The 10,446-nt window shown below is 36.5% G+C and overlaps 1 protein-coding gene across 1 annotated transcript in view; it reads left to right on the top strand.

The window, feature by feature from the left end:
• The first annotated feature begins 164 nt into the window (after positions 1–164).
• Positions 165–10,446, top strand: part of adgb (androglobin) — a 30,336-nt gene continuing 20,054 nt past the window's right edge. The window contains exons 1-12 of the mRNA XM_041976784.1: positions 165–320; positions 594–711; positions 905–997; positions 2,409–2,480; positions 2,653–2,829; positions 3,418–3,557; positions 4,857–4,943; positions 5,798–5,964; positions 7,550–7,632; positions 8,083–8,257; positions 8,582–8,675; positions 9,495–9,564. Coding sequence (XP_041832718.1) covers positions 256–320; positions 594–711; positions 905–997; positions 2,409–2,480; positions 2,653–2,829; positions 3,418–3,557; positions 4,857–4,943; positions 5,798–5,964; positions 7,550–7,632; positions 8,083–8,257; positions 8,582–8,675; positions 9,495–9,564 — 1,341 coding nt within the window. The 5' untranslated portion in view covers positions 165–255. The remainder of the gene's footprint in view (positions 321–593; positions 712–904; positions 998–2,408; positions 2,481–2,652; positions 2,830–3,417; positions 3,558–4,856; positions 4,944–5,797; positions 5,965–7,549; positions 7,633–8,082; positions 8,258–8,581; positions 8,676–9,494; positions 9,565–10,446) is intronic.

Here is a 10,446-nt window from a genome sequence, read left to right as displayed (position 1 = left end):
CTCTAATGTACATCAGGATAACGGTGGATAAAAGAAATATTAAGAGAGGGAAAGAAAAAAATAAAATAAATGAAAAATCTCCTCATACTTCCCTACAACAACAGTGGACGTTCCAGACCCAGCTCACGTTATTGCCTGGTTGCATGGCAACGAATAAACTTCCACGCGCATAGACGTTATTTAGCAAGTGCAGTCAGTGAAGTCGCCTTACATTTTTTAGTTTCTTCGTTGGATTTTAGTTTTTTTTCTCACAAAATGGCCACAAAGCAGAAAAAGAAATCGACTTGCAGCAAAACGTCTTTATCTGCGAGCTCGACAGAGTAAGTTTGATTTAGTGTTAGCAGTTAGCGTTACAGACAACCGGATTAGCTACATAGTATTAGAACAGATTACAAAAAGTCCGCTAACTATTTATAAGAGGAATGCGTTTGATATGTTTAAAATCGTTTGCATCTAGACAGTTTGCCACGTCATACTGCTTCTCTGTACTATATTATAAACCGAAAAGACGAGAGTTTAATCTAAGGTGGTACAAACTAAGTCATTTAGCACTATTAAACAGACCAACGCTAACAGTTTTTTCTTTTCTTCAGTGTATTCACTCCCTCTGACAGCTCAGTAAGTGTGGGGGAATCCAAATTTCTCCTTTGGCCTGAGTGGAGTGATGCCGTAGTCAATCGAGAGGAATGGGACTTGAGTAAACGACTCAAAGACAGGAAGTGTAAAGTAAATATGAAAGGGAAAATATATTAAATAAGAAAATGATTTACCATTAGCAATAACATCCTGTGAAAAGTATTAAAAATGTGTAGTTCGCTGCAGGCCCATTTAAAAAGAGAGATTACAATATTATGATGAATGATTAATTGTTTCTTGTTATTTCTCATCTCACATTTGCCCAAAGCCATCTTTTAAAGATCCAGGGGGGAAACTTTCCCTACCTCCATCTTTGAAGGTGCACTCCTGGAAGCGCCCTACAGAGTTCATCATTGGCAAGGTAACCTTACACCTCTACTGAAATGACTTGGTTCTTACTTAATGAAACATTACAAAGTCTACATTTTTTTGCTTGTGGCAATGACTTTTATAAACTGTTCAAGTACAACATTAAATCCACTGACACTGAAAATAACATCTTGTTACAACTAGGGGTGAGACTCGATTAAAAAAAATCTAATTAATTAGAAGCTTTGGAATTAATGAATCTAGATTAATTGCGCATTTTGATTGCGTAACAATATTTTCACCAAAAAGCAACATTTTTCAATTTAAATGGATTTTAGTGGACAACTGAATCAAATAATGGACAAAGACATTAAGACATGTCTCAATTTAATAGGTGTACATGAAAAAGTACACTGACAAATGTTCTGCGTTGTTTGGAATGCAAACTGCGATTAAATGCATACATTTTATTATGTGATAATTTTTTTGTAATTAATTAATCGTAATTAACATGTTAAAGTCCCACCCCTAGTTACAACATAATGTCCTGCTATGAGCTGGCCTGCTAATTGCTGGGATAGGCTCCAGCTCCCCTGCGACCCCGAATCATCATGACATCTGATAGGATACCATAGTCATGTGACACAGAAGGAATACACTGTTGCTGGACTTTGCACGCTATTTTATTGTCTAAAATTCAGAACTGAAAATGAATGGCAGGTTTTGTATTAGCAGAGTGGGATCTCGATACTCAAAAAGTATCAAATCTGATATTTTGACTGCCTGATATCAAAGTATCGAATCCAGAGTGGGGCTGCAGGATTCTGAAAAAAATTAGATTTTTTTGATTAGAATTGAGATCACGATTCTCTGGCACAACATTTTCACAAAATGTATTTTTTGCACTAAACTTAAAAAAACAAAAAACAAAAAAACATTTAAATGGTATTTCAGGTAGAGCAGGGGTATCAAATACACAGTGGGCCTAAAAGAAAAAAACTGGAACAATTTGAGGTCTGGACTGGTTCAGTGTTTATTAAAAACCTTTTTAAAATTACCTTATTGCACACATTGAACCTTGGACTAACAGAGCCTATTAGTTCTTGCCTATAAAACAACATTAATCACTAATTGAATTAATTAAAATATGTTGCATTTATTTCTTATAGCGCTATATGCATTTTTATCCAGAGTAATTTCAATTGAAAACATTTTCTACAGGAAAACAGCCAAAAATAATTTCCTCATTTGAGAAACTCAAATACCCTGTTATACCATGAATATTCTGACGCTGGTTACCCACTGTGTTGCTTCATTAGACGATTTTGTTGTGTGTTTATGTTTTACAATATGGTGGGATAGACTGAATTCAAATTTTCTGGCAAGTACCTTTCAGTAAACGTGTAATGAATTCTGAAAAATCTTTATCTTTTCTATGCAAACTATGTTGTGCTTTATTTTAGGACCCCACTGTTGTTGAAAACCAAATGACCTTTGACCTACTCTCCCCCAATGATCACCTGATTTGTTGTGAGGTTGGTGTTCATGAAAGGTTTTTTTTGGACTTCAGAGATTCAGTATCCTACAGATTTTATGAATAAATGAATCAGATCAGATAATGAGGATTAAGCTTATACATTTAAAGATAGGAAGTCTCACGAAACATTTTTCTGTCCTTCTGTCCTCTCTCCCCTCATGTCCTTCAAGCTTATAAGGTCCATCATCAATGAGATTGATATTGTTTGGATGTCATGTAACTGCACATCTACACCACAAGATGGCTGGAGACCTTGGGAGCACATCTACTCACTATCTAAAGCAGAGAAAGGTCACGTTCCTCTGTACAACAGATATGGGAAATATATGGTCAGACTTTACTGGATGGTAAGCCTAACACTAATGCATAGATGCAGTGCACATTGTCTCATACTTATTAACCCACAGGAAGCATTGTTGGCAAGATTATAGGTACATAGAAAATCCAAGAATGGCTGGTCAGTGGTTGTCTGTGCCTTTTTCGTTGATTAACTTGTTTACACAGTTGGATGGCATAAGATAGCATTTATTTGTTTGGCACACCTCGTAGTATTCATTAAATGAGAAGGTAATAGCAATAGAATAGGGATGGGTTGGGGCTGTTTCTCGAAGAGCAAGGCTCAAGTTGGACCCTTGCAGGAGGCACACCAGGCAAAGGGTTGCCATGGCAGTGTCATTTATTATGATGACATGTAAGTTGTAGGATTTCGCAGATATTGTCTTTGAAATTGTCCATTGGAAAGAACTTTTTTCTACATAGCAATTTAGGTAATCAATAAGCAAAAAAGACTGAGCTAAAAGTGAACGCTTTATATTATGTGTGTGTGTTTTGCCAATTCTGCTTATAACCACTCTAATCTTAACTTATAACCTAATCTTTGGACCTAATCTTTGAATCACACAAATAATTCTTTCTCTTCTTTCCTACTTTTTCAGGGTTCTTGGAGAAATATAACCATAGATGATTCCATGCCTTTTGATAAGGATAATAACTTGCTACTCCCTGCATCTACTTGTCAGTCAGAGCTCTGGCCAATGCTGTTGGCTAAAGCTCTAATCAAAGTGGCTTGTACAAAGTAAGTCACTAAAAATTCCAACCAAAACTCTGTAAGCACCTTACCATTACTTCATAGAAATCCTTTGTAGTCCTCCTGATATAAGGCTGTTGTAGAACATTCCCAACCTCATTCCAAGTAGAATTTAATAGGATGGTTGAAGAAAATACATCACCAAGTATGCACACTAATCCTTTGTTGTAACCCTGCAGACACAAAGCAGTGTACAGGTTGGAAGTATTTCCTATTTTAAATGGATTTCAATAACACATACAGTTACTCATCATCAATATACACTATCACATCTGCGTCTTAAAAAATTAAACCTACATAGCTTCATTTTAGATTTCAGTAAATATTGTTTAACCATAACCAAACAAATTTATTTAAGTTTACTCAATTTAAAAGTTACTGAAAGAGAAATTAAACTGAGATTCTTTTGGAGCTGGTATTCATAAAAAGCAATACCTATGTGGAATCAAGGCCAACCACTTCCAAGTTCACACATGCACAAGAACTCATAGGGTGCCACTGGTTGCATTGGAAACCTTCACCAGACATAATCTCTGCTCTGGGCTGTACTGAATTTGATCACAGCCAGAGCCAGGCCATGCCTGTGATGGGCATCATAGTGTTTTTAAAGGTGGCTGTTCAAGTGTCCTTAAAAGATCCTGACACAAATGTTTCATCCTGGTCAGTGAATCACTCATAAGTCATTAATAAAATTCTTTGTAATAAACTAGAGCCAAACTTTCAGGGCTTCCTTACTGTGGTGCTAAGCAGTAGTTTGTGTAGACTGTTATTATGACATTACCAATCACGTTTTATTGATTTTACTTACTTGGCTATAGCTTGGGTATGTGCAGTGAACTGGTTTGCTAACTGGATCCTAAACGTTTGTAGTCTTGACATTTAGTCAACAAGAAAATAAGGGAAGCCACAGCAACACCACACACCACACAGTATTGCTTATGTAGCAACAAGTTTAATATTGTTGTGAGGTTTTCTGTAAACTGATTTCATATAATTTACTGCTTTTTCTGTAGTTTTCTTGTCATCACCATAGAGTTTCTTAAAAAGCAGTATTAAGACTAATTATTTTTGCTATTCTTTTTAATGTCATTCCTAGCCATGTCCCTAATTTAAAAACTGCACACACAAAGGCATTCACAATATTACGAGTTTAATCCCTTTAACATGATCATACACATTTTCAAACCTTGAAAGCCCAACTTCACAAATTCTACTTGTGAATGGTGCCAGTGAACAATGGTCTTTGATTGCACTGTTTAAAGCAGTTTTCATGGGTTTCTTTTTCAGTGGAGTGACTGAAGTCGGCAAGGAGATGGGTGAATTCACCTTTATCCACCTCCTCACTGGCTGGATCCCAGAAATCACTCCTATAAAGTATGGCTTGCCTGACTACTTCTCTGTCTATCTTGACTTCATCATCAAATGTACACACTATGTGTTCCTTTAAATCAGAGGGTTCCAATCTATTTTCCTCGGGGGCCCCCCTTCATGCATATGCTAAAAAGCCATGGCCCCCCTTCCCCACCCCATGCTGAAACCATGGTTGGTTTTCAAATGTGGGATTCTCATCATTAATAATGTATTCTGGCTGAGTCCTGTTCTTCAATAAAGCCAAAGTTAAATTAACAATACATAGCCCTACCTTTTTTTCTTAAAAGTATGGACAATGTGCAGACATTAATCACAATGGCTCTTAATGTTCAAAGACTCAGGGACCCCCTGTGCTCTTTAGGGGACCCCAGGTTGGGAACTGCTCTAAATACATGAATGTTGTCAGTATCATCTCCCTCTGCTTTTCATTTTTTATGACATTTTTTCTGTCATACTAAGACAATGTGGTCCTAATGTGCTAATTGACACTTAAAATATGTATTACTTTGTGATTATTATTATAATAATTTTTTTATACTACTTTTTAAATCTCTCTTAATTTATTACATTTGTTTTTAGCACCTCCATCCTAAGGCAAATTCTATGTAAAAGTCTGTTTCTGAAAGTACAAAAACTACACTTCATAGTCTAGGAATAGTATACATAGTACATAATCAAAGCTGCCTTTGTGTAAGTAATCTAAATAATAATAATAGCCATGAGGGCCTGACATCACAGCTTGAATTTAATAGAGTAGAAAAAAAAAACAACAAAGCTTTTTTGGTTGCATCTTTATAAAGTGATTATAGTGTAAGGTGTTTCCTGGAATAATAATTATTTATTTCACCCTGTCTCAGGTCAGTGGACTCTAGTAAAATCTGGGATCTCTTGCAAGACATCATTCCTAAATTTAAACACCAGGATGAGAGTTTGCCTATGACGAACCCTAAGATTGCAGATACAGCTGCAGGCATTGATTCCACTAAAAGTGACAATGAGAGTCTTCTGCCAGAGCCAAATGACAGTAAGGGTCTACCCAGAGAAAGATAGTTGTATGAGATGCACACTCACAAACATAAATATTTGTAACAAACTACTTCCACATTAAATGAGTCACTGTAATCAATGATTCATTACTGTGATAATGTGTTTGCACAGATTGCTGTTTCCATGATAAATTATTTATTTATAATCATATTCATGTCATGTTTCTATTTCTATGTACTACATACACATTTATGCTATGTGTGTTATAACACACCACATACAGCTGCAGAATTAATTTTTGCAACAGTTATATTATTCTGGCTATTTAATTTAGGAGAAGACATCATGCTGTAATAGTAACATTACTATTGTACCATGTTACATAACACTAACATTTATGAGCCAACTAGCCATAGCTCTGCTGCTTCTTTCCTGTTTTTAAGCATCACTTCCTGTTTTGCTGAGTTCATGTATTATGGAGTCTAGAGAGGGTTAATGCATGTATGGTGGGCCATAAATAAACCAGCAGAGGGAGCAGTGGAAGGGTGAATGATTTGGTCCTCCCTCAAGGCAGAGGAGCCTCCCAAGTCAAGTGTGGTTTTGTGGTGAAGGCAGGATTGAAAATTCACTCACACACAGAAATGAGTGTGTGGCTTTTAGTTGTTTCAGGTCAGGGCAGCGCCATTTAGGCTTTTTGAAAGCTTTACTGAGTTCAAAGGATTTATTTTTGAACCACAATTTATAGCATGCTAATTGTACTGCTGACAACCTAATGATGTATGTAAAGAAATAAGCAAAACTTCCACTGCTTAAAATGAAGAGTAAACTGGCAGAAATTGTTTGGGTCAAAAATGAATAATTATATCAATATTTATATTGTATTCAAAAATACATAATGTATTTTCAACTGCCACAAAAATTTAACTTCTTTCTCTCTTTTGTTCTCACATTTGCTGACTGGCTCAGTTGAGCGCTTACACTTTTCTATAATCCCACTTGTATGCAATAATTCAAGTGCTGAATATTAACAGTATGTGGTGATATGCATACTCAAGTGGTATTACTCAATAGAACCTTTTAGTTTTTGGGAGACGCTCTACCTAATGCCTTCACACATGCAAAACTTACACTTTCTTTCTCTGCCAGTGCTGTGGTGCTCACTGTTATCCCACTGAAATACATAAATCAACATGCAGTGTAAGATCCACTTTTCTGTTTAATATTTAATATGCAGTCTATATATTAGCCCAGGAGAGCTTACATCTCCCCTCACCATGGCCCGTCAAATTTATTTTTTCATCTCTCCTGGCCCATGTGCTCTTCTGCAATATGCTTTAAGATGCACTGTGGGGGGTAGCCTAAATAAACACTGAAGCTAACATTCACATTGTCAGGATTTCATTTTTACTCTGACTTAAAAATTTTGTGGTAGATAGATACTTTGGTGAATAGTGTATTCAGAGTTAGTTCATGTGTAAGATGCGTGAATCTGTAAGATCTACAATCATACATAACAAAAAGTTCTACAACCATACTATGTGTTCAGTGCTGATTGCATGTTCTTTTTTATTTTGTTCGTGCCATAGAGTTTACTTGTAATTAATGTGTGCTATTCTTTTTAGGTTTCTCAGGCACTCCTGAAATAGTGGTGTGTGCCAGCTTCCATTGGGTTCAACAACCTAAACGTCCCATTAGTTTGACCAAAGTAGGTTTTTTTTTTCTCTATTCTTCCTCACATGCTGATAGAAATGAGAATCTCTCTATATATATTCTATTTATTACTTAAACAGTTTAAATTTTTGCTTTAACCTTAATGTAAACAGACTTTGTTTAATTAACTCATCTGTAACAATAACTATAATATTAACCTAAAAATAAATAATAATAATAAATATCATCTTTTACAACCAAAACTGAGGCACGATGAGCTGGTGAAGATTTACCATTGCTTGTGATCTGAGGGCATGTTCTATTTGGATGCTATGCCACAACAGGCTTCATTTTTATTATTTACACCCATGCTAAACCTAATTTTGTAAGACTTTCTTCACTCCTCTGATCATGGACCAAAATCTTCTTTTGAATTTTCACTACTGCTTGCTACTCTTAACTGAATACTGTATGTATGTCTGTGTACTTGTTTGTTATTGTGCAGGCAGATTCCTCCGAAATTCTGCGTCGTTATGGCTTATACATGCTGTATAGCCATGTTGTCAGGCTGACTAGAACCCGAACGTGCCCACTGGTGGCACCACCCAAGCCTCCACCTGTGCCCCGATGGAAACTCATCCGTCCGCGCAGGAAGGTTAAGGTCTCTTCTGAACCTAAAAGTGAGTGAAAGACTGAACAAGTAACAATTAAAAAATGTTGAAACTATGTTTGGAAATAAAACTGGGGGAGGATGCAGGGGAGGATATCTAACGAATAGAAAAGTGTGAGATTTTGAACCCACAGTACAGAGGGCAAGCAGAACAGCATGCTGAAATAAACATATAAGGAGGCCAGCTGTGATATTTCAGTTTTGAAAATAGCTGTTGACTCAGGGATATCTGACTTCAGCTGATCTCTGAAAATGTTGTGAAAAATCTGAATCTGAGTCTAAAGAAGCAATGTTGGCATGATGTTTAGAAGTTTTCTCTGTTCTCTCTTTGCAGAGATCTCGCTGCCAAAACCAGATCAGTTCATTGAGGTTACCAGCCCTTTTGTCGCCTACCCTTTCAAGACCAGCAGGGGCTCTATCCCAGAGCTGTGCGTATGCTGAAATAATCTAAATCTAAGAAAATAAATCGGATTAATCTTTTTTAAAGTAAACACTGATTCTGTATTTGGTCCAGTGAAAAACCTTATCCTAATCACACATGATAATCACTTCACAATAAGGTGGGTTAAGTGTGGTAACATGTTGGTAATAAAGGAATACTTTGCAAAAACAAAATAATTTTAACCAGGTTATATCCTACTAGTAACACTGGGTACACCATCATAACAATATACTAGAACTGATGTTACTGGGCCCTGAAACCTACAGCAATCAGAGGGAAATTAATTTAAAAATGACAAGGCAAAACTATTTGGCAGTAGTGTGGTAATATTTTGAAATAATGTGGTAGCTGATTGGAAATAAAATGTCCACAAAGGTAAAGATATATTTTAGAAAAATGTGAAGTAGTGACATAAATGACATAATAGTCAAATAAATAAATATAAAATATAACCTGGTTATTACTTTGGTAATTACAGAGTATTGTTCAGTTATTACTTTTGTATTACCAGAATGTCACCACACTATTACCATTTTATAACCGTGCTGTAATGGAATGTGTGGCTCATTCTTTTTTTTTTTTTTTTTCAAAGTACATAGTAATAAAAATTAGAGATGAGTTCCCTAGTAACTATCACCATCCTGAAAAACATTTCTTTTATCCTTAAGCTAAATAAATTACAGATAAAATTAGTTTAATGGCAGGAATGCTGTTCTTGCATGATTTGATAGCGGGAATGTGACAAATTATTCATTTGTAGGTTAAATAATGCATTGCATGTATTGTATGTATGTCTGTGTTTCAGAGGGGCTAAGAAAAAGGCTCCAGGGAAGCATATCCATGGATGCCCTCTGATGTCCATTGATGAAGAAGAGGTGACTGTACATATGCAAAGCCTTATGCCTGATGTAGCTGAGCATGCCAATAATTCACCAAAAAAACCTGGCAAAACAAAGGCACATTATTATTGTCTGCTTCTGCACAGTGTTTATATAAAAAATTAGCATATAACATTTAAAAGATAAATGTTTTAAGTAAATATAACACTGACCCATTAAACAGCATTAGGATCTGTGGGAGACTGAGTAATGCCATTTGAAAAAAAAAACAAACTAAAAAACAGTACCATAGTGGCAATCTCCTCTTGTTTTATTTATCCATATTGTTTCCTCTCTATCTCCTCACACCTCTGTCTACCCTGTGAGCACGCAGCTGAAGGCTGATCAGTCGAGCTCTGTCTGTCAATGACAGAAAGGCTGTCATCCCCCACTCTCAAAGTCACTTCTGTTGTCTCGCAGCCAGGCCACTACTGACCAGGGGCACATCTGCACTAAATAGAGAACTGACTTGGAAAGGAAAATAATGGGGGGTAGGGTTCAGAACAGCAGTACTAGGGACAGACAAACAGAAATGGACACAGAAGCAAAGATAGTACGGAATACAGGGGATTGAAAAATGGAAATAAACTAGGAGTTGAGCAGGGGAAATAAAAACAGAGCAGGAAATGGAGGGAGATAGGAAGAGAGAATCTCTGGTGTGTGGCGGTAGTGAACAGAGTGCGTGGGCTTCATACAGGGAGAGGTCGTGTACTGTGCTGATGAAAAAAGCAGCGCAATTAGATGGTGAGCCATCAGTGTCTGTGTCTCCTGGGGGCTTCATTATTACACTTCACTCCTAGCATACACAGGAAAAGATAGAGTTCATATTAATCATTCTCTTGTGCAACTGTGACCAGTTACAGAGCAGTTAGGTTAGGG

This window comes from Melanotaenia boesemani, chromosome 22 (genome assembly GCF_017639745.1).
Source record: "Melanotaenia boesemani isolate fMelBoe1 chromosome 22, fMelBoe1.pri, whole genome shotgun sequence".
In the NCBI taxonomy this organism is placed as follows: Eukaryota; Metazoa; Chordata; class Actinopteri; order Atheriniformes; family Melanotaeniidae; genus Melanotaenia; species Melanotaenia boesemani.
This window is presented reverse-complemented; position numbering and strand designations above follow the sequence as displayed.